The 22,424-nt window shown below is 47.7% G+C and overlaps 1 protein-coding gene and 1 long non-coding RNA gene across 4 annotated transcripts in view; one reads left to right on the plus strand and one right to left on the minus strand.

Moving 5' to 3' along the window:
* The first annotated feature begins 306 nt into the window (after nucleotides 1-306).
* Nucleotides 307-21,153, plus strand: LOC124230524 (uncharacterized). Of its 3 annotated transcripts, none has more exons than XR_006886209.1 (5): nucleotides 307-431; nucleotides 8,279-8,339; nucleotides 16,777-17,008; nucleotides 18,736-18,913; nucleotides 21,027-21,153. It is a non-coding gene; the product is annotated as an uncharacterized LOC124230524 (long non-coding RNA). The 3 variants fall into 3 exon arrangements; XR_006886208.1 differs by lacking the exon at nucleotides 307-431 and adding an exon at nucleotides 805-905; XR_006886210.1 differs by lacking the exon at nucleotides 307-431 and adding an exon at nucleotides 3,529-3,621.
* Nucleotides 891-22,424, minus strand: part of MEI1 (meiotic double-stranded break formation protein 1) — a 69,646-nt gene continuing 48,112 nt past the window's right edge. Inside the window, exons 21-31 of the mRNA XM_046646684.1 lie at nucleotides 21,132-21,297; nucleotides 19,596-19,700; nucleotides 17,663-17,773; nucleotides 16,912-17,072; nucleotides 14,879-14,960; nucleotides 14,529-14,704; nucleotides 4,138-4,219; nucleotides 3,561-3,667; nucleotides 2,412-2,543; nucleotides 2,110-2,222; nucleotides 891-1,247 (exon numbers count right to left, since the gene is read on the minus strand). Of these exons, the coding sequence (XP_046502640.1) occupies nucleotides 1,202-1,247; nucleotides 2,110-2,222; nucleotides 2,412-2,543; nucleotides 3,561-3,667; nucleotides 4,138-4,219; nucleotides 14,529-14,704; nucleotides 14,879-14,960; nucleotides 16,912-17,072; nucleotides 17,663-17,773; nucleotides 19,596-19,700; nucleotides 21,132-21,297 (1,281 nt within the window). The 3' untranslated portion in view covers nucleotides 891-1,201. The remainder of the gene's footprint in view (nucleotides 1,248-2,109; nucleotides 2,223-2,411; nucleotides 2,544-3,560; nucleotides 3,668-4,137; nucleotides 4,220-14,528; nucleotides 14,705-14,878; nucleotides 14,961-16,911; nucleotides 17,073-17,662; nucleotides 17,774-19,595; nucleotides 19,701-21,131; nucleotides 21,298-22,424) is intronic.

Consider the following 22,424-nt stretch of genomic DNA (forward strand, 5'->3'; position numbering starts at 1 on the left):
GCCGCCCCGCCCCCTGCCCCGCCCCCTGCCCCGCCCCCGGCCAATGAGCACTGGCCGCGACAGGCGCTCCGCTGGCCTCACTTCCGGCCCCGCCCGCCAGGCTCGGCGCGGTCGGGCGCGCGGTCCTCCCACCGCCGCGCGCGGCAGCTCGGGCGCCTGGTGCTCTGTTACCGTCGGTTGGAGGAAGTTAAGTCTGCATGGGGTCCGTGCCCGTCTCAACGGGCGCGTTAGCAAACTGGGGCCTTGACCCCGGCTGGGCGGCCTTCCACGCGCCCTCCTCGAAACTTTTTCGTCAGCTCACAGTGTTTTAAACTGCACTTGGCAAGATGAGTTCAGTGGGTCGTGACTGGCACCTTTTTTTCCTGAAGTAACCTGCAGTGCGGAATTGGCGCACCCCCTGCTCGCCCCCGGTCCGCCACGCTCCAAACCAAGTACGTCGGGGCCTTCCTCGTCCGTGCGTTAGGGCGGCGTGCAGCCCAGTCTCGTGCAGGGCCAGCACAGCCAGGCCTGAGGAGGAAGGGTGGGCGAGCCAGTTACGGCGCCAGGGCACTCGGCAGGCAGGCGGGAAGGGAGCTGGGGGCGCACGTGGGCTGAGCCCGGACAGGAGCGGGCAGCTGTGGAGCGCAGAAATTAAAAGAACCGCACACGTGGGTAACCAAGTCAGCAGCTCTGAGGAGGGCCGGGAGCCAGGGAAGGCCGAGCCGGGGCAGTTTCACTCAGCCAGGAAGGCTGAGAAGGATTTGACCTGCTCGCTTCCTTGCCTGGAAATTGTACCTCTCTGCACCTTCCCGTGAGGTGAGGCAGCATTACAGTGCCTCTCAGAGCACCTGGAACACAGCAGCCCCGGACACGTGGACTTTCCATGCCCTTCCGGCCCCGAGGATGGCCTGACGGGGGTTTTCTAGGTACGACGGAGGCAACCAGCTGGCTCTGGTGCTCCTTATGTGTTACCCAAACAAATCCGTGCCCTCTCTCCCTGAGGAGGCCGTCCATCCCGGCTGAGGATGGAGGAGCCAAGGTAAGCTGACAAATGTTTTCGGAGAGCCCACACAAGCAGGTGAGTGCATCCTTTTATTTCCTGATTCCATTTCAACAATGGAGTAAATGGCTCCAGATGAGTGGCTGCAGTTGTCATCTCTTGTGCCCTGGCTTTGTCTTCTCTAGGTCTTAGTTCTGTTTCTGGGCCTTCAAGTCCTGAGGGTCAGTCTCTGATGTGGGACAGGGATACAGCCACCCCTCCCAGGCAGCTGGCAGCAAACATGAGAGGAGAACAGCAGAGAGGTGGGGCCAACCAGGGGAGAAGCACACTTCAGAACCGAAAAAGGGCAAAATGGTCAGAACAAGAACAGAGGTGCTCCTAAGAATGGTGGGATGGATTAAAAAATTGGGACCTGAACACCTGGGCTAGGTTGTTGCTATACAACAGGGAACTATTCCGTGGAAGGGAGGAGGAGGAGAGCCAGGGAGGCAGCCGGTGGGGTGGGGAAGAAGCACCCCCATACATACACATACACACACACACACACACACACTCACACACTCACACACTCACACACTCTTCCACACCAAAGTGTCCCTGGAGCACCACAACAACCCCGGAGAAGGCCTCTGACCACTGCCCACAGCCCCAGTCTTTCTCAGGGCCATGCCAGTAACCCAGCACTCCCCATGTTGGGCTGAGGGAAGCACCTGTGCCCACTGGAGTTGGGTAACTTTGTCCAAAGCTCTTGGGGAAGGACTAGCTCCTTCCTGAGTTTGGTGATATGGCTTTGGAGACAGGCAAATCTGGGGTCAAATCCTGATGTTGTCACTCTGTGATCCTGGGCACATCATTTGACATCCCTGGTCAAAGATACAACTACAGTAACACTCTTAGCTGCTGTGAGTATTACATACAGTGCATGTAATGTGACTGGCCCTTGGTAGGAACTTAAACATAACAAGTCATTGTCATTGCTATCACTGTTAATTATTCTCACCAACCCCTGCTAGCTTTAGAGGACAGGACTGTAGACAGTACAGCTCTCTGTCCTGAAGCATGATGCCACAGCCTCCCATAGCCTGGGTGACCTTGCCCAGGCCAAAGCTCCCAGATGCAAGAAAGGATACAGCATGTCCTGTAGGGATGGCTGTGCTGAGAAGGCCCTGGGGAAAACATCCTCCAAGGAGGCCTGCAGGGTCTGGGCCATGCAGTGATCAGCCAGGAGGCCCATGCTCTGGACCTGATGGGAGAAGACGGCAAGAAAGACTGGCCTTCTCAGTGCCCCCTCCATACAGGCCCTCTCTACCCTCACCCCCCTGCACACCTGACCTCCCACTGGCTGCTTTGGCCAGGGCTCCCACCCTCCACAGAGAAGATGGTGTGGAGGGTCTGTCTCACAGTGGCTACACGGTATCCCCTTCCGACCCACCTGCAGAAAGAAGCCACGCAGAGCCTGGAGTGTGATGTTCGAGAGAGTAGAGAGATCAGCCAAAGCTGCGCCTTGCAGAACGTGACCCACCTCTTCATGAGAGAGGACGCTCCTGCTCCGGAACCGCACAAACTGGCCCAGGGAGAGAAGCCCCAGACATGCAGTCATTTGGCATCTCCTTCATTCATAGTCATTTCCTGTGCTCCTGCTGTGCCCAGCACTGGACCAGGGACACATCTGAAGTCCCCCAAACCCTACCTTCAAGGAGCTCAAGAGCTGGTGGGCAGGGGTGGGGTTGGGGCATGAGAGTGCGGTAAATGAGGCAGACCTGAGAGAGGTGGCCCTGCTGACTCCCTCAGTCCCTGCCCCCACCAACCACCCCTCAGCCTTGCTCTCACACTCATGGCCAAAATGGACTATGTGGTTACACAAACACACCACTACGTGCTCGCATACCTGCTTCTCACTTCACTACCTGGAATACTTTTCCTCTTCTGCCTATTAATCCCACAAGCCTCAGCTAAAATGTTACCTTCACTGCTAAATGTTCTTTCATTTTATTAAAGAAATACAGGCATTAATTGAGTGCTTACTACATTCTTATTCACTTCTCCCTCCCAGCTCAGGCAGAAGCACCTATTTTCTCTGTGTTCCCACACCAACCACTGATTAATTCATTGATCCACTGCACTATTATTCACCGGCTTGCTGCTTTGTTGTTTATCTAACAGGCACTAACTACATGCCAGGCACGTAGCATATCTTCTACTATACTCTACCACTAATAACATATTTTAACGATTAGTTTCCTTGTCTGTCTTCTTCTCTATACCAAGGGACCATTAAAGGCAAAGCATTTGGTTCATCGACATCTTTGGTACCTAGCATAAGACCTGGCATACAGTAGGGAGCCCTGGTCAATGTTTCATGAGTGAGTGAATGAAAAAGAGTGTCCAGGGCTTCCGGGGTGAGGAGATGTGGACATTTAGAGAAATTCTCTGAGCAGATCTCTTGTAGAGTTAAGGCCTGCCTCACCCCTCTACCTTCTTTGAGGGCTAGGGTTACCTAAAGTAAAGTATCCCTGGCTTCCTCAGGACCACCCAACTCAAGACATTCTTCAGACCACAAGACCATCCTTCCTGCACTTACCAGAGTCATGAGCCTCAAGATCTCAGGTCTAAGGAAGGAATTCTCTCCAGCATCCAGGAGGGTAAACAGCAAAAACCGATTCCAAGGCTGGGAGGCCACATGGAGTGCTATGGGAAACATCAGTCACCCTGGGTTGTTAATGCTGCCTTTCCAAAGGTCTTGGGACACTGCTAAAGAGGACTTTCTCCTATTGGCTCAAAAAGGGGCTGCTCAGCTAGAGGGAGGACATTGGACAAGCTGACCCCAGGAGGTTTCTTTCTTCTCCAGGCTTCTATCCACCTATGCTGCCTGGCTTGGGGAGACCACATATCCCTCTATTGTGAGAAGCAGGCAACAAGAAGGGCATTGCCACTTAAGAGCTTTGTGACCTTGGCTGGGCAAGTTACTTGACCTTTCTGAACCTCAGTGTCCTCATCTATATAATGGGCATGACAGTGTGTTTGCAGTGTTGTTAACAGAATTAAAGTGAGTGTGAATCACAGAACAAGGGATGGGTGTCTGGAGCAGGACGGTGGCAGGGGCTGGCCTCCCTCCAATCTCTCGCATGGGAACATCAGAAAATGGAGAGGGTTTCTACCCATATCTGGGCTCCGGGCATGCAGGTAGTCAAGCAAGGCCTCCAGGCAGCCAACACAGGCATGGGACAACAGAGGGTCCTTCTGCAAACAAATAAGACCCACAAAAGTTCATGTTAGATTTTGCTGCCAACCAAGGAAAAACATGTGGTTTTCAGAATAATTTGGACTTCAGAATTTTGGATTTGGGATTGTGGCCCTGTTGAAGAAACGCTTACTGGTTTCTTCTCTCACCCACACAGAGAGCATTGTGCTTATACTGGTGATTCACCTACATTCAGAGACTGCTTTGTTTCAGAAAAAGAGAGGTGCCCTGGGCCCCACTAAGAGATTCAGAGATAGTAGACTCTAAGAGCCTCACAGTTTATCTGAGCTAGTGGGTTTCAACCTTTTTTAAAGCAGCAGAACGTTTCACTCAACAAAATTTTAGGCTCTAATAAGCATATCAAAAGTTCTCATTATCAGTCATTAGGGAAATGCAAATTAAAACCACCATTACCACTATACACCCACCAATAGCTAAAATTAAAAAGACTGATGATACCAAGTGTTGACCAGAATGTGGAGCAACTGGAACTCTCATATACTTCTGATGGGAAGGTAAAATGGTGTAGCCACTTTGGAAAACAGTTTTATGGTTTCTTATAAACATATACTTACCATATCTGATAGGCAGAATTTTAAGATGGTCCCATGACCTTTGCTCCCAGTTGTTAGTCCCGTGATTATGTTACATTTTATGGCAAAAGGGAGACTGAGTTGGCCCAATATAATCACACCAGCCCTTTAAAAGCAGACTTTTCTCTGGCTGGTGGCAGAAGAAGAACTAGAGAAACTGGAAGCGTGAGAAGGACTCAACATGTATTGCTAATTTGAAGATGAAGGGGCCTGTGAAAAAGAATGTGGGTAACCTAAAAGAGTTGAAAGAGGCCCCTGAGGAGGAAGTGGATTCTTTCCCAGATCTCTGGATAAGCACCTAGCCTGGCCTACACCTTGATTTCACCCTAAGTGAAGAAGCTCGTGAAGCCCACCCAGACTTCTGACTTAGAGAATTGTGAGATAATAAATGGGTGCTGTGTTAAGCCATTAAGTTTATGGTAACTTGCTACACAGTAATAGAAAACTAATAAGTCATTTGACCCAGCAATCCTACTCCTAGGTATTTACCCAAGAGAAATGAAAACAGACATCCACACAAAGATTTGTACCTCAGTATTAAGAGTAACTTTATTCATAATAGGCAAAAACCTGGAAGTATCAAATATCTATCAATAGGTGAGTGGATAAACAAATTGTGGTACAGCCATATAAGGGACTACCACTCACAAATAAAAAGAAATGAAGTACTGATATACACAACAATATGAATCTCAAAAGCATTAAGCTAAGTGAAAGAAGCTAGACACACAAGATCACATATTGTATGATTTCATTTATATGAAATTCTAGAAACAGTAAAACTAGTGACAGAAAGCAGATCACTGGTTGCCGAGGGAAGGGGACAAGGAGAGGGGACTGACTACAAAGGGGAACAAGGGAACTTTTTGGGGTGATGGCAATGTTCTATAACATGATTGTGGTGCTATTTACAAAACTGTATATATTTGTCAAAACTCATTTAATTATACACTTAAAATCTGTGAATTTAAAATTCATGTAAGTTATAGCTTAATAAAACATTCTTTTACATGTAAAAACAAACAGAAAAATCCTATGCTCTCCTCATGCTACTCTTTGGAAGGCAGCAACCTGGTGGTTAAGGGTATGGGGGGCAGATTTGGGTTTGGATCCTTGCTTAGCCACTTACCATCTGTGTCACCCTGGCCAAGGTTACTTAACCTTGCTGAGCAGGGATAAAAAGATTACCTGGGTTGCTGAGAGGGTTAGATGAAAAACGGATATAGAATGTTTAACCAGTGCCCCGCACAGAGTTAACACTCAATAAATGGTGAACATCTTAGTGAAATGCCTAACAGGGGAAACACTCTCCCTCTTTAACAACCCCTGAGTCTCCTCCACAGAACCCCTAAGGCCCCCAAGGCACTCAGTTTGAAGTGGTTGAGCTAATCCATTCACCTCATTCTACAGCTGAGAAAACTGAGGCCCAGAGAGAAAATACTTGACCTGAGGACACCTGGCTAGAAGATGGCAGGTCTAGAACCAAATCCTAGACCTTGTGCTCTTTCTCCTTCTCTAGTCTAAAATTAACTCTTAACCAGTGGGCATTTCCAGCTTCTTGCCTGGAACCTAAGACCACACAGCCATGAGCCAGCATGCCCCAGTTTCCCCACCTAGTGAGGAGCTGTGGTGCTAGAGCCACTCTCTGACCCTGAGTCCATATTACCCCACACAACCAGCAAGGGCCCCCTGGATGGTGGGTGAGGAGCTGGGGCTGCTGGGTGCTAGGAAAGCCAGGAATTACCACTCAGGTAACAATGGCTCCTCTTCACAATGCACTTCTTGGGACACTGAAAGAATATGGATTTTGTAGTCAGAAAGACAGGTTTGAATCCTGACCTAAAAGTGTGACCCTAGGCAAATTACTTAACATCTCTGGGATCAGTTTCCTTGTCTATAAAACTGAGATGATAATTTCTACCTTATAGAGAAGCTATGATGAATAAATAACATATGTCCAGTGCTTGCACAGAGTAGGCACTCAGTAATGTCCTCTCCCCTTCCTCCCCACCTCCTACTCTCCTAGAACCTTAATCTAACATCAACATCTGCTCTTCTAGGAATGATCCTTGAGATCAAAGCCTAAAGTCTTGTAAAACTAATTAGCTCACTGATTTCCAATTTGGTAACAATACACTCCATCCTACCCCAATCAGAAAGCGAAGTCTGAGCACAGAAGATATCTGTCTCTTTCCTGCTAAGGTTCACCCTTTCCCCTTCTCCAAGGCTCCCCATGGATGTAGCAGCTGGACTGGAATCAGACAAGTAAGCCTGAAAGCACTAAAACCATCTGACCCTGGTTACCAAATTATAGAAAGAAAAACCAACCAGTCCAGAGAAACTCATTCTGAACCTCCAGGTGCAGGGCTAAATGAAGACCTCTAGCTGCTCTGAGGGGGCTAAGCCACTTCAAACCTGATACTTGTCAACACCTGTTTAATGAATACTTAAAGGTATGGCTGAGTACTGGGGCAGCAGGACTGAGGAAGCAGCCTGTGGAAGCGCCTCTCTCCCCTCACTCAGCTCACTCCACTCAGCCAGTCCAAGTCCCTGCAATCTCACTCTCCTCCAGAGATAGGGACTAACCAGAGCATCCCCCTGGACTCACATTTCCTTTCCTAGATAGAGTAGCACCCACCTCTCCCCTCCACCAGCTTCTCTCTATGGAAGGAGGAGTGACTAGTCCAACTGATACTCTGAAAGGAGAAACCCTCAACTCAGCCTCTACAGCAGACTCTCATTTGAACCCACTGTCTACAGAAAGGGTATGCTTTGGTCTACTCTCACCCAAAGGGTAGGCATACCAGGAAGTGAGGCATGAAGTCCCAGGGTTGTCCAGCTTTGCCTGTGACTTGGTAAATACATTTAATTCTGGGGTGAGGTTGTTGGAAGGCCACTGTGGCCATATATACAGCCACTTTCTCCCATTGGCCTTGCCAATAAAATAGAGGTTTTGATCTTTGTCCGATTTCTGTGTCTACTACCCAAATAGTTTCAAATTGGGAAATGGTAGGATATGGGACCAGCGCACTCCTCATTAGTCCTCTAATCCCAATCAGGGTCTCTCCTCTGCCCCAAATAGTTTATGCAGTATTTCCTTCTAAATACACATGATTCCTGGAGTTCTAGTCAGTACGTTTTTTTCATTACATCCCCAGAGCTATTTGTGTGCTCCTAGCAGAATGGAGTACCTCCCATCTCTGCCCAGGAAATGAACCTCTGGGAAACTTCATTTGCTCTGCTCTTCCTCCACCTCTTCCCAAATCCTTTACATCTAATCCAGGTCACCTCACAAGTTCTGTGACTGTTGCAGTCACATGACCTCTCTGAGCTGCAGTTTTCTATCTCATAGGGCTGGCTTATGTGAGAACCACATGAGATCGTAGGCAGGAAAGGGCTTGGGAAACTGAGAAGTGCTAACTGTATGATGTTTGCTGACATTCCTATTTTTAATTTTACTTCCAGTCTCTTTCACCTCAGTGACTTGGGTCTGTCATCCTACAGTGCACTCCTGGACCTCTGTTTCGTGAGTATTCCCTTCCCCAAAACAGAATCCCAGCCTTGGAAGAAACTTTAAGGGTCACCCAAACTGACACCCTTCAAGCCCTGAGACACCTGGTTTCTGCTTAGAAACCGCCAACCACCAGCCACTCCTCTCCATTCCTCCCAAGGCAGCCCATTCTATTGTTAAACAGTCCTGGCCATGAGAAAGGGCCTCCTCCTGTAACCACTGGTCCTGTAAGACCAGTTCAAACTGACCCCATCTTATCAACAAAAGGTTTTTCAGGGCCAAACCAAAAATTTGCAAGTCCTGTAGCCAGAGCGTGCACAGAGGAGAAAATCTTGACCTGAAATGACACCAGAACCAAAGATTCTCCCCACCAAGGAATCAAAGGACCAGACACAATGTCAGACTCTTGTCAGAAGCAAGGGGTGTCCATTAACTAGAAAGATCCAGTGTTAAAGCCCCTTCCCCACCTTACCATAAATGTTTAAAGCCCTCCAGTTGACACCTGCCCTGCTAGCATTTCCTTGGTACCACGTTTCAGTGTACGAGCCTATTCTCCCTAACCTCTTAAATTTTGCCCCAAACCCTGAATCGGGGAGACAGATTTAAGAGCTTTGCCTCCTGTCTCCTTGCTAGTCAACTTCGCAATAAAGCCTTTTCTTTTCTCAAAAACTGATGCCCTAATAATTGGCTTTTTATGCACATTGGGAGGGCAGAGTACCCCAATTTTGTGTGGTAACGCTCCTGTCTTCCTGCAGCTCTACCCGCTGGCCTAGGTCTGCATCTCCAAAGAAACCCAGAACAAACTTACTTCATTTCTACTCTGGAGACATTTAGAGACTTACAGTCTTGTGGCCCCTCTGAGAACTAAGCAGAAGGGAAGTTAGCCTCAGCTCCTTCCCACCACTCCCATGCCACCCAAATCACTCCAGTGACCACGGCCCTTCTTTGGACCCCTCCACTGACCTGCTCTCTTCCCCCAATGTGTCCCACCATAGTGAACCCTGGACATCCTCTCCATCCTCACTTCAACTAACACTTCTCTGTGCTGTGCTTCATTCCTGGAGGAATGGAGGCTGTTCTGATAGGCCCAAATCGCTTAATGTTGAAAGACTCTTTTTATTTTGCAGATAGAGAAAATGAGGATAAGTAAGGGGAAGTGACTTGCTAAACTCCTTCAGAGTTAGAAGCTGGGCAGGGGCTAGAATGCAGATGTGTGTGACTCTGGCCAGTGCTGGTTCCATTGCACTGCACTGGGCCACCTCAGACTACTGAAGATTCTGCACACTGCAGGTGCATTCAATCAGTGATGCCATGTGACTGCTTTGGCCCAGAGAAGTCAGAGAGGACCAGCACCCAGTGCCCTAGTTTAGGCCTCATTGTCATTTTTTTCCCCTTGACACCATTTTTGAAAGTAACAGCTTTATTGAGATATAATTCACAAACCATAAAATTCATCCTTTTAAAGATATAATTCAATGGTTTTAGTATATTTACAGAGTTGTACTGCTATGTAATTCCAGAATATTTTCATCATCCCAAAAAGAAACCCCATACTCATTAGCAGTCACTCCCTATTTCCCTGCCCCACGCCCACCAGTCCTAGCAACCACTAATCTACTTTCTGTCTCTATGGATTTGCCTATTCTGGGCGTTTCATATAAATGAAATCATTTAATATGTGGCCTTTTGTGTCTTGCTTCTTTCACTTAGCATGTTCTCAAGGTTCATCCATGTTTTAGCATGTCAGTACTTCATTACTTTGTGTGTGTGTGAGTGAGGAAGATTGGCCTTAAGCTAACATCCATTGCAAATTTTCCTCTTTTTGCTTGAGGAATATTGTTGCTGAGCTAATATCTGTGCTGATCTTCCTCTGTTTTACGTGGGATGCCACCACAGGATGGCTTGACGAGCAGTGCTAGGTCCGTGCCCAGGATCCGAACCTGCAAACCCCAGGCTGCCAAAGCAGAGCACCTGAACTTAACCACTACACCACCAGGCTGGCCCCTTATTACTTTTTATAGCCAAATAGTTTTCAGTTGTATGTATATACAATTTGTTTATCCATTCATCAGTTGGTGGACATTGGAGTTGTTTGCATTTTAGGGCTATTAGGAATAGTACTGCTATGAGCATTTGTATACAAGTTTTTGTGTGGACAAATGCTTTCAATTTTCTTGGGCATATACCTGGGAATAGAAGTATTGGGTCATATGGCAATTCTACGTTTAGCTTTTTGAAGTACTTCTAGGCTGTTTTCCAAAGTAGCTGCACCATTTCACATTCCCAACAGCAATGTATGAGGATTCCAATTACCCAACATTTGGTATTATCTGCCTTTTTTATTTTAGCTGTCCCAATGGGTGTGAAATGGGCCTCACTGTCATTCACTTGGGTCATTGCAACAACCTCTTGCCCAACAGTCCCCTTGCCTCCAGGCTTTCTCCTGCTACTCATCCCTTCTGTGACTGCCAGAATGATCTTTCAAAAACACAGTCTGACAGAAGCCCTTCCATGGCTCCCCACAGTACTTCTTAGCCTGGCACAATCTTGCCCCTGCCTAGCTTTCCAGTCTGATCATCAACTTCTCACCACACCCCCACACCCCACTATGCACTGTCATATTATGTGATTTTACTCATGCTATCCTCCCTGCCTGGAATGTCCTTCCCTATACCTCTGCCTAACACCATTCAAGGCTGAGTTCAAATGTCGCCTTCTCTGTGAAGCCTTCTCTGACCCCCTATGCAGAGGAAGTTTTTGCCTAAAAGGAGTTTACAGTTTTCAGAAGAAGACAGAAATGCAAACTACTGACTATATAATAAAATATGATAAATGGGATCCTCAATACAGGGCTGAACAAACCATTCTGGCTGCTTGGGAAAGAGAGACTTCCTCTATTCTTGGATTACTATGGAATAAATGTTTGCTGACTGGATGAATGATTAAACGAATCAAGAGCTGTTTTTAGACAACAAATCTGTGGAAGGCTCTGAGGGAGGCTTAACTCCACTCCTGAGGGAAGGACAGAAAAACAGAATGACTCTTCCACGTACTTTCTCAGGTCCTGGGCAGTGACAGAAAGGGCATTGTGGCTGAAAGCAGGAGGCCAGGGAATTTTTCAGGAGGGTGGCAGTGAGAGAAAGGAGGAAGGGGCTCTTTGGTCCTGTAACAGGCAGTAACAGGGAAGTGACTGAGGATAAGCCAGGCTCCTCACCAACACTCTCCTATCACCAGTGCAGGCCCAGTAGCCTCTACATGTGGGATTTATGAGTTACTCCAGTTGGTTCCCCTTTCCAGGGACTGCTGAGGGCAGTCACAAACTTTCAGAGACAAATACAGTTTGATTCTACTTATATGAGGTACCTGGAGGAGTCAAATTAATAGAGACAGAAAGTAGAATGGTGGCTGCAGGGGCAGGGAGGAAGAGGGGCAGGAATGAGGGGTTATTGTTTAACAGGGACAGAGTTTCACTTTGAGAAGATGAAAAAGTTCTGTAGATGGATGGTGGTGGTGTTACACAACCGTGTGAATGTACTTAATGCCACAGAACTGTATACTTAAAAATGGTTAAAATGGTCGATTTTGTTATGTATATTTTACCACAATTTAAAAAAAAAAAAACTGCCAGAGGCAGAGGACAGTGTCATAGGCCTGGTGACACCTAGGCTCTTGGGCAGGGGAGGTGAATGGTGATGGTGCTACAATAAATCACTGGCCCCTTAGTGTTTAGGTTATTGGTTTGAAAAAGGCTTTTTATCACTTAAGGCCTAGTTCAAATGCAACCTCTCCTGTGGAGCCTTCTTTGATTCTTTGATTGTGTTTCCTACCATCTGTGAGTGCTTACATGGCTGAAACTGTATCATATTCATTTCTATGTCCTCATTCATTCATTCAGCAAACATTACTGGATACCAATTCTGTGCCAGGCTTTATGTTGGGTATCGAGTTTAAGGAATCATTTTTCCCCTATGTTCTGAATATTAAAACAGGAACTTCAGCCCTTTCAGAAACATTGGAGAGAAAGCATTTGCTCTTCCTCCCACCCTTAACTAGCTCTTTCTCACCCAAGGAGAGATTTACCTCACAGGTGAGATGCTAGCTTAACATCTACTGTGCCCTCGGAGCAGGATTAAGGTATTAAAGGTCATGCTCCCATGAACTTAAACTCTTAAGACTTTGGCCAGCTGGCTAAGTGCCCATAATGAAAACACAATTTTTCTGCTTCTGGTCTCCTGGTCTGGCCTAGGGGAAGGAGGGCGGTTTAAAAGCTCCTTTTGGAGAGACATGACAAAGCTAGTACAGTAAATTGTTAATGGTAGAATCTAGGTGGTAGGCGTATGAGTGTTCACTGTAAAATTCTTTCATCTTTGCTGTATAGTGGAAAAATTTGAGACCGAAAAAAACCCATTCTGACCTTAAAACTTAGCTACATTCTACTATGTGTTTACCAGCAATAAAGCTGATGTTTTGGTTCTCATCTGATTCCTGATTTCTCGATTGGTTTTGAACCCACCAGGGGAACAAGACACAAAGATTAACCGGACACAGTCCCTACTTGGGGAGCTCACAGTCTGGGGAAGACTGATATGAAAATGGGAACTTACAACAGAAAGAGTTAAGTACTACGACATGATAGAGGTTGGATCCATAAAGAGCACAGAACCTTGTGCATAGATGTGCTGGCAGCACAAGACTCAGCGACCACAGAGCCAGCACAGGGGCCACTCTTGGAGCATCCTCCATCTCTTTACATTTCCCAACTTCCCCTCCCTTGTGCACAGGCCTAGGGGGGATCAGTCCTTGAACATAATCTCCCACAATCAACAGCCATATCATACATGTGCAGTCATTATCTGGGCACCAAGTGGAATCTACTCAAATCAAGGCTCCCAACCCATCCCTGGGAAGTCTCCACAACTCCTCTCACTCATTTGCTGGCTCCCCCTACCTCCCCATCTCTTGCTCCATGAATGCCTTGCCATCAGATCAGACCATGTGGATCTGTGACTATACTGGACAAGCTCCAAAGGACAGGAAAAGAGAGTCCAAGTCTAACTAAAACAGCATAAACATGTGGGGGTTCGGTCACCCTACAGTGACCAGCTCATATTTGAAAATAATAGACAATAAGCTCCTTGAAAGAGAAGAAAGTCCTGGGGAATCAAAGGTGGGAAACAGGCCGCAAGGTCAGGGACAAGGAATGAGTTCATATCAGAGAACGAAATGGTGCTGCCATCAAGATCAATTCCATCTCTGATGCCGCCTGCCCTTGGGGACCTAGGACAAGTCACTTGGTCTTTCCAGTCCAGCTCAAGCACCTCCCCCATGAAGCCTTCTCTGACAGCTAGCCCCAAACTCACCTTCCACCAGCCTATTACTTACATCCTGAGACCCCACAGTGCTGTGCACCCCTTTAGCCAAGCACTGACCACAATGAGTTATCACCTCCTGTCTACATGGCACCATCCCCACACCCCCAACTGTTAACTCCTCAAAGTCAGGCACCTGACCTATCTCCATGGCCCCACCACTCTTCATAGTATGTGATGGCTAGATAAGCAATGATCTCCAAAAGTCCTCTAAGCTGTAAAACACAAACTCCCCGGGGGTGGACATCTACTGTTTTGCTTGCCCAGGATCCATTCTTCCTTCTTCTGGGAACAATTTTCTTCTGCAGAACCATCCCTCTCTCCTGTTCATGTGGGTTATAGAGAGCTGACCATATGCCCCAGCTTCCAGGACATTGACCCAAGCCAGGTCAATCAGAGTATCCCATGCCCTGGCCATAGTGATTGGCATATTACCCAAGCCAGGCTAATGAGACTCAATTCTGGGGACTACTGGAAAAGAAAAACTTTCTGCTGGAAGGATATAAGCCAGGAGCTACTGTTGGTCATCTTACCATCCCATGAGAATAAAGCTGACAGAGAGAAATGCAGAGCAAAGAGATGGAAACAGAGTTCTGATGACATTGTCTGAGCCTCTGGGATCCAGCTGTGCCTGAAGCCAGTATTGATCCCTGGACTTCTGAGTTATAAAACAATTTGAGTTTCGTTTCCATCACTGTAACTTTAAAAGTCCCAATCAATCCACCCGCCAGGCCTGGAGGGAATACTGAGCTCTTTACAGGCAGCCACCCCTTCCTGCTCTTGTCCTGAGAGAAGCAGGCTGCACTTCACGGGTTCTGCTTAGCAAGGGCCTTACCTGCACCAGGAGGTTCTGCAGTCCGATGACCAGGGACAGCACTTGTGATGTTCCAAGTGGAGCTAGGACAGTGTCCTCAGGGGCTAGTGGTGGCTGGGTCCCTGAGGGCAGCAGGGCCACCAGGGCAGAGGAAAAGCTTTGTTGCAGGGCTGTCCGCAGGAAGCATAAGATGGCAGCTGAAAGCAAGAAACTCCTTATACCCAGTTCCTGACTCTTTCCCCACCTCCCACTCAGCTCTGTCATAGGGAGAAGACAACGGAAATAATAAAGGCTAATCTGGGATGGGTGGTCCCATCACAGAATCTAGGAAAAAGCTCTTCTTTTCCTGCTAGAGGCCCCGGGGCCCACACCTGAGAGCAGCGCAGCCTTTTTCTTGGGAAAGCTGAGGGCCTTCAATACTTGGTCCAGTTCCACGGACAGTGTCTGGTGAACCTGGCAGGGCAGGGGGTAAAGGAATAACCCCCACATTCTGGGAGCTTGGCCAGAAAATAACCTGCCCCAATATCTCTTCTACCCACCCACACATACCCGCTGCATCCAGAAGGACAGAGGAGGCCACACAGAATCCTGTGAGCCTCACCAGTCCTGGATTCAGGAGTGTGAGGAGGAAAACCAAGCCCATACCTGGAGAACCCTTCTTTTCTCAAATCTCTTCCATCCTCAAGGACCTCCTCCACCAGGGAGCCCTCCCCGGCCATCTATGGTTCAGTCTCTGCCTCAGCCAACCACCCATCTAACTTAAATCTGGAATTAAATGGCCTGGAATAAAAATCCTGGCTCTACCACTTGCCAGCTGTCTGGCCATAGGCAAGTCACTGCATTGTACTTCTCTCAGCCTGCTTCACTTTCTTCATCTATAAAATGGGGACAATGCACCTGCTTTCACTCCCTCCAGAGCTACTGGGAACAGCTGAGGATCAGCATTGGCGACTCTGCTCCTTAATGTCAAAGCAATGTCCAAACTGAGGGGTTAGTCAGGGTGGCAGGTTCAAAGCTGTGAGTCTGCTCGGCTCTCCTCCCTCAGAACACAAGCTGCCTGAAGGCAGAAACTTCTCCTCTGCTTGGATCTAACACAGTCTGACACAAAGCAGTTCCTCAAAAATGCTTGTTAGCTAGTGGAATCAGCAGGTTCTAGGCAGAAGAACCAACTTGTAGAAAGGTAAGGAGATACCATACTCATGTAAGATGTTAATAGAGGAAACTGCAGGGGATATATGGGAACTCTGTGCTATCTGCTCAATTTTTTTGTAAATCTATAACTGTCCTAAATATAAAAGCTATTAAAAACCAGTCAATCAATCAAAAACAAAGGTATGGAGATGTGAAAGAGTGCAGCTGACTGGGAGAAGAAGAAACACTTGGTCAGAGGTCAGGGAAGGAGGGTGGAATGGCAGAAAGTAAGGCTGCAGGGGAGCCAGGTAAGAAAGGTTTGGCTGGCCATGTGGAGAACAAAGGGGCCACTGAAGGAGTGTGGACAGAAGAGACGAGCAGCCAGACTGTGGCTGCAGCGAGAGGAGATGTAGAGGAGGGAAGAGGCTAGGAGATTGTGAATAGGCCACATTAGTGGTGAGAACAATGATGCCTGAGCTAGGGCACTGGGGAGAACTTAGAGTAGAGGTAGTTAGTAAGTAATTGTCTAGGAGTGAGCTGAGGGCCAGGGCAGAGCCAAGGACAAGGTGCAGGCTTCCACCCAGGCAGGTGACTGCAGGGGTTCGGGTGAGCCCAACAGCCTCATGCAGAAAAGGAAGATTGGTTCCTGTCCCAGATCAACACCACAGGCAACAACCTGCAGATCTGCTATAGCATAGATCTGCCACAGCTTGCAGCAACCCTGGAGACCAAACTTTAACAATGACTTCATAGCTTGCCACCCAGCACTTCGAGGTCACAGGCTGGCTTCTGCCTTCCTGTCCAGTCTGACAGTCCACTTCCTACATTCTAACCACTCAGTACCTCACCACTCTCCAAATATGTACACCATGTCCTAACTTTGTGCAGCTTCATGTCTTTGCTCATATTGTTCTCTTTACTTGGAATGCCTTTCCCCACTATCTTTGCCTGGTACAATCTTACCTTTCAAGGCTTTGCTAAAGACTACAAGTTCCTGAAGTATAGGGTAAATGCTCTATTCATTTTTTATTCCTCTGTGCCTAGAATACCGCCTAGCATGTAGGTGATCCATATGTGTTAAACAGATTAATGTAAACCAACGTGACAACAAACCTGCATGTTTTTCCCCATTTTGTAGGCAAGGAAACTAAAGCTCAAAGAGTTAAATACCTTGCTGAGGTTACGCAGCTAATAAGCCACACAGCTGGGACCAGAACTCAAGATCTGTATCGCTCCTTTGTGTGCCCCAAAGGCACAGGGGTTAGAGACTAACCTGCAGACTGCCATCGTGCTGCTGGGCAGAGAAGGAGGCAGTAAGCAGCCAGGCAGAGCAAAGGAGTGCTGTCCCGGGAGAGCCTGCCTCGGCCCAGGTGAGCGCAAGCATCTTCTCCAGAAGCTTTATCAGGGCCGTGCTGCTCAGGAGCACTGCAGCAGCTGTGGATGATCCAGCAGGACAGGCACCACGTGAGTTATACAGGAGCTCCAGCTCAGTGCCACCACAGTGGTTAGTTAACACCCAGTGGGAGCTCCACGCATATGTGGTAAATGAACAAAAGGATCAGCTTAAGGCTATAAGGATCTCAGCATCATTCCAGAACTACAGGTTATCAGAACCTAAAAGGATCACATGCCCATCTGATCCAGCCACATCTACCTCATTTATATATATATATATATTTTTTTTTTTTTTTTGGAGGAAGACTAGCCCTGAGCTAACATCTGCTGCCAATCCTCCTCTTTTTGCTGAGGAAGACTGGTGCTGAGCTAACATCCATCCCATCTTCCTCTACTTTATATGTGGGATGCCTACCACAGCATGGCTTGCCAAGCGGTTGCCATGTCTGCACCCGGGATCCAAACCGGTGAACCCCAGGCCGCCAAAGCAGAACATGCGAACTTAATTGCTGCGCCACTGGGACGGCCCCCTCATTTATATTTTTAAGATGGAAAAATTGAGGGCAGCAAGGGCCTCAGACACTGCCCAGCACCCCTCCTCTTCACTATCCCAGCCTGGGCCCCAGCACCTCTTTTCTGACTGCCTGGTGTGGTTTGATGAAGGCTCCAATAGAGGAAGTTGAAGGAGGGCTGCAGGACGTCCACATCAGTGGGGCTGCATTTTCCACACAGCTTGCTCACTACAAGAGATCAGAGTCCCCAGGCACCCCATCACACACCAATCTATGGCTTTAAAGCATACCAGCACTCACACTTCTTACAGATAATGGCCCTCAACTGGCTAATTTCAGATGTCAGTCTTGGGGACTAAGCACAAACTAAGTGTCCCTGGTATTATAGCCTATGGAAAGAAACAGTGACAAACCTGAAGGCATGTTCCCACTCTCCATCTGAACAAACATCAGGCAAGCAGCCCACAGCTGCATGTTAGAACAGACTGCACAAGTTTAGGTTGCCAAAAGGTATCCTATAACAGTGCTCGTGCCAGCACAGACCCCAGGTTGGAGGGTCTGCAAAGGTCATCTAGGCCAACCTGTCAATCTTAGCAGGAAAAAGATCCAACCTCTGAATCCTTCCAGCAATGGGGCACTCACCACCTTCCCAGGGGAGCTCTGTAACCATTGATGTGCAGTTCCCTAAACTTGCCATAGTCTCTCTCTCACATCAATCCCATCCGGCTAACTCCTTAACTCCTATTCAGCAATCAAGATTCAGCTCAAAGTTCACTTCCCCCATGAAGCCTTCCTTAACCTCTCAAGGCAAGACTAGATGCTCCCCCAGCCCTCATCAGAGCAGTTACTACACTGTAGAGTAAACATCTATAGAAAACATTCCTTTCCTCCTGGGAATTGCCACTCCTTGTTCCTCCACCCTCCACCATCCCAATATGACACCTATCTAAGTCTCTATTCACTTTTTTGGCAGCCACATCACACTTGACTTCTAATTGGCTCATGGTCAACTGGACAAGCAAGCCCCTCCCACATCCTCATCCCTGAACTGCAGTCCTCTATCCACAATGCTCTCAAGTAAAAGTACTTAAGGGTTATATGTAAATATATATTACATTTCAAGTGTATGTTTCAGCCTGTTATTCCTCCCTGTCAGAGGCCCTTTTGACAGCTGATTTTGTCTCACACAGATCTCTCTCCCAGCTGAGCATCATCCTTGACCTGACAGACAGGCTGGCAATGATCAGCACTAGGCTGGGCCTAGAAGCCCTTGTTGAGCCTGACACTGATCTTCTCATGAGGAGGTCTGGGCTCAAGGCAGGGAAAGAACCGTCCTGATCTGTGGCCAGAAGACCTGACAGTCCACAGGTACCAAAGACATGCCATTTTTCCTATTAATTTTAACCTTTCCTCAACTAATCTTCCTGAAGGTACTGCCTATGAAGTGGCAACTGCACCAGTGAGCAATGAAAGGTCCTAATGAGGTTTGGGGTGTGAGTAGAAAAGAGCCCTAGAGAACTGAGAACTGGATCTTCAGATCCTGAATCAGCTGTGGAGTGAGGTGGAGAACTGAACCCGTGTCAGGAAAAATCAGTTTACACAGATAGTATCTACTGAAGGCCTACTAAGTGCCAAGCACTGTGTGGCATTCTACATCTATAGTTATTCCTTATCTCAACTTTAAATCAGGCAAGTACTATTATTTTACCTATGAGGAACCTAAGGTTCATAGAGGCTAGGTGATTGCCCAAGGTCGCATAGCTAGTGCCTAAGCTGAGAACAAACCCAGGCCTTCCTGACGCCAGAGCTTATGCTTGTCACACAATGATATATATATATATATATATTTTTTTTTTTGGCCTCCAAACACTCCCAGGGAACAAGCAGAGAAAGATCTGGAAGGTCCCTGAGCAAGAAGCCCACAGGAACAGACTGACCCACTAGCTTCTTCCAAAGGGATAAAAGGATAAAGAAAGGAGCAATGCCACTGCTACTGAGGGAGCATCCACAGCACACCAGCCCTAGGCCCTCAGACACAGTCCCAAGACACCTTGGTGAAGGAGCTTCATGGCCATGCTGTCCAGTTCTTGCTCTGACTCATTCCTCAGCTGCACTAAGGAGAGGAGGCTCAGCAGCAATGGCAGGTTCCCTGAGGCTGTGAGGAACAAGGAGGGCTGGTCAGGGGCTGGATGTTTAGATCACCTCAAGGTCAGACAGACACCCCACCCTGCCGTAAATGGTTTGTTGGGATTTACCCCTACTCCCTACCTTCTTCTTTCTTCATTGGGAACAGGGGCATCTGATGTACAGAGTGCCAACTCTGGGTTGGATATGGAATTCAATATTTCACTTAATTCCCTTAAAACTATGTGAAACAGGGATTGTTATTCCTATTTTTCAGTGAAGAACATTGAAACCCAGAAAGGCCAAGCGACTTCTTCAAGGTCCCACAGCCAGTAAGTGGCAGGGCCAGGACTTGAGCCAAAATGTGAATCTAATGGCCACAGTCTTTCCACTATGTGTTTCCACGAAATCTCATGGCTGTTAAACACTAGTGTCAGTTAGATGTGGCTTACCCTTCCCTGCAAAGGAACAACTCAGCTACTCCAGACACCCTTATACCTACCTCCAAACCCCCATCCTCAGTCAAGACTGGACCAAGTGCCACAGCTCTCCTCATACTTCCTGTTAATTGCTTGGAAATTTAATTTAAAAATTCAACTTTCTTTCCTTTATTTTTGAGGAAGATTAGCCCTGACCTAACATCCACTGCCAATCCTCCTCTTTTTTGCTGAGGAAGATTGGCTCTGAGCTAACATCTGTGCCCATCTTCCTCTACTTTACATGTGTGATGCCTGCCACAGCATGGCTTAATAAGCAGTGCTAGGTCCACGCCCAGGATCTGAGCCAGTGAAGCCCGGGCCACTAAAGCAGAGCCCACAAACTCAACAGCTATGCCACCGGGCCAGCCCCAAAAATTCAACTTTCTAAACATAGGAAAAGACATACCAATCCCAGCCTTTTCAGTGTCTTCATACAGTACCAAACATCAAGCTTCCTTGACTACAGAGAGTCCCATTCCAGATTTGGAAACAATCCTTCTGGATCTCACTGGGAGCTTCCAATATATCACAGATCCACCCCCTCCCTGGCCCCTACTGGCTGCTGTTGCCTCCTTGTTCGCCCCCATATTTCCTGCTTTCCCAACAGGGGCTGCCATTCTTGTGACAAACAGCTCTGAGCACATGCTGAGCAGGGTAGGGACATGCAAGCATACATCAGACACACCCACTTATGCTAAAAACACAGAGACATTAAACATAATTAAACACACTTACACCACCACCAGACACACACACACACACACACACACACACACACACACCCCCCAAACCAAATGTATTGAGCACTTACTTTCCAATGTGGGGAAGGAGATAAAAGTTTAACTTGATGCCACACTGGCCTGACTTTTCTTTTGCAGAGAAAACGCTGATTCTCTGTGCTGGAACAGACCTCATCAAGGCAGAGATGCCTACTCCTTACTGACCTCCAGGTCAAAACGTACCCCCAGCAGCTGCAGACTGACCTCCTGAGGGGGAGGCCCCATGCTCCACCAGCAGATGCTGCAGGATCAGCAGGAAGTGACCTCGGATGAGACCACCCACTTGGACATCCTCATTCCTCCTCAAAAAAGTCCTCAGGATGATCAGTACCTTGCGGGCTGTGTCCACTGGGCTGGAATAGATGAGGTCCTGAGCAGGAGAGAAGAAAGCTAGAGCTCAGAGGGCATCATAGTCGGGGAGGGGTAGACAGTGAAGAAGAGAAGGGCTGGGAAAAGACCCAGGATGATGGTGTCACAGAACCTGGGGAAGGAAGTGCTCACTTACTCATCACTTATTATGTACCATCCTGTCAAATCAGTCCATCCTAAACAGGAGGAAACAAAGGCTCAAAGGGATGACATGATGTGCCAAAGGTCACATAAACCAGTAAACCGCACAGCTAGGATTTGAATGCAGGTCTCCTAACTCCAAGCCCAAAACTCTTTCTATTTTCCAGGATGTCTTTCTCATGCAAATGGAAGTATTAGGATCAAGAAGAGGTTATTTCAGGACAGGGGACCTGAGTGTGCCTTAAGGGAGAAGAGAGGAGAGGGATGGAGATGTCACAGGGCAGGAACAGGATAGGTTAAGACAGATTCAGGGCAGGAAGGGAAGTGAGGACCAGGTCAGGCCCCTTCTTTGCCATGGCATCTGGCTATTTCTGCCCTAAGCTATAAAGGCCTTGGGTTCACAAGGTGGGAAAAGACATTGCTTTTTATTTGCTTTCGCAGTTATTTTAATGAGTATATGTTAAAGGCAAAGCCGGTCAGAAGCTGCACCAGAGGCTATCCCACAGCTCCTGGCACCTACTAGCTCAAACAAGCCAATTCCTTTGGACAGGCTAACGTACCAGGTCAGTTAGGGCTGGGTGCTATGAATCCAAGATCACACACACTCCCTTTCCAGGGAAGACAGCTCTTGACACACAGAGAGACACAGCTACAGGGCACCTGGCCAGACAAATCCAGATGTGCTAATCACTGGGTGGCACCAGGGTGTCCGGGCTTGGCTCTTCACAAAACTCCACAGCTGACAGAGAAATAACTATATCAATAGCAACCACCCAATTAGAGCCTCATAATGTCAGGTACTGTGCTGTGTTTAAACAGTAGCTGTATGTTTGTTTATACATTATCCATCTCTTCATAATAACTCTTCCAGGTAGGCGTCACTCCGATTTTTCAAATGAGGAAACTGGGGCAGATAAAGTAGTTTGCCTATCAAGAAAGCAGTAGTGTTGTAAATTCCACTACACTGAGTTAATGAAGGGCAGGGAT

Source organism: Equus quagga, chromosome 19 (assembly GCF_021613505.1).
Source record: "Equus quagga isolate Etosha38 chromosome 19, UCLA_HA_Equagga_1.0, whole genome shotgun sequence".
Lineage (NCBI taxonomy): Eukaryota > Metazoa > Chordata > Mammalia > Perissodactyla > Equidae > Equus > Equus quagga.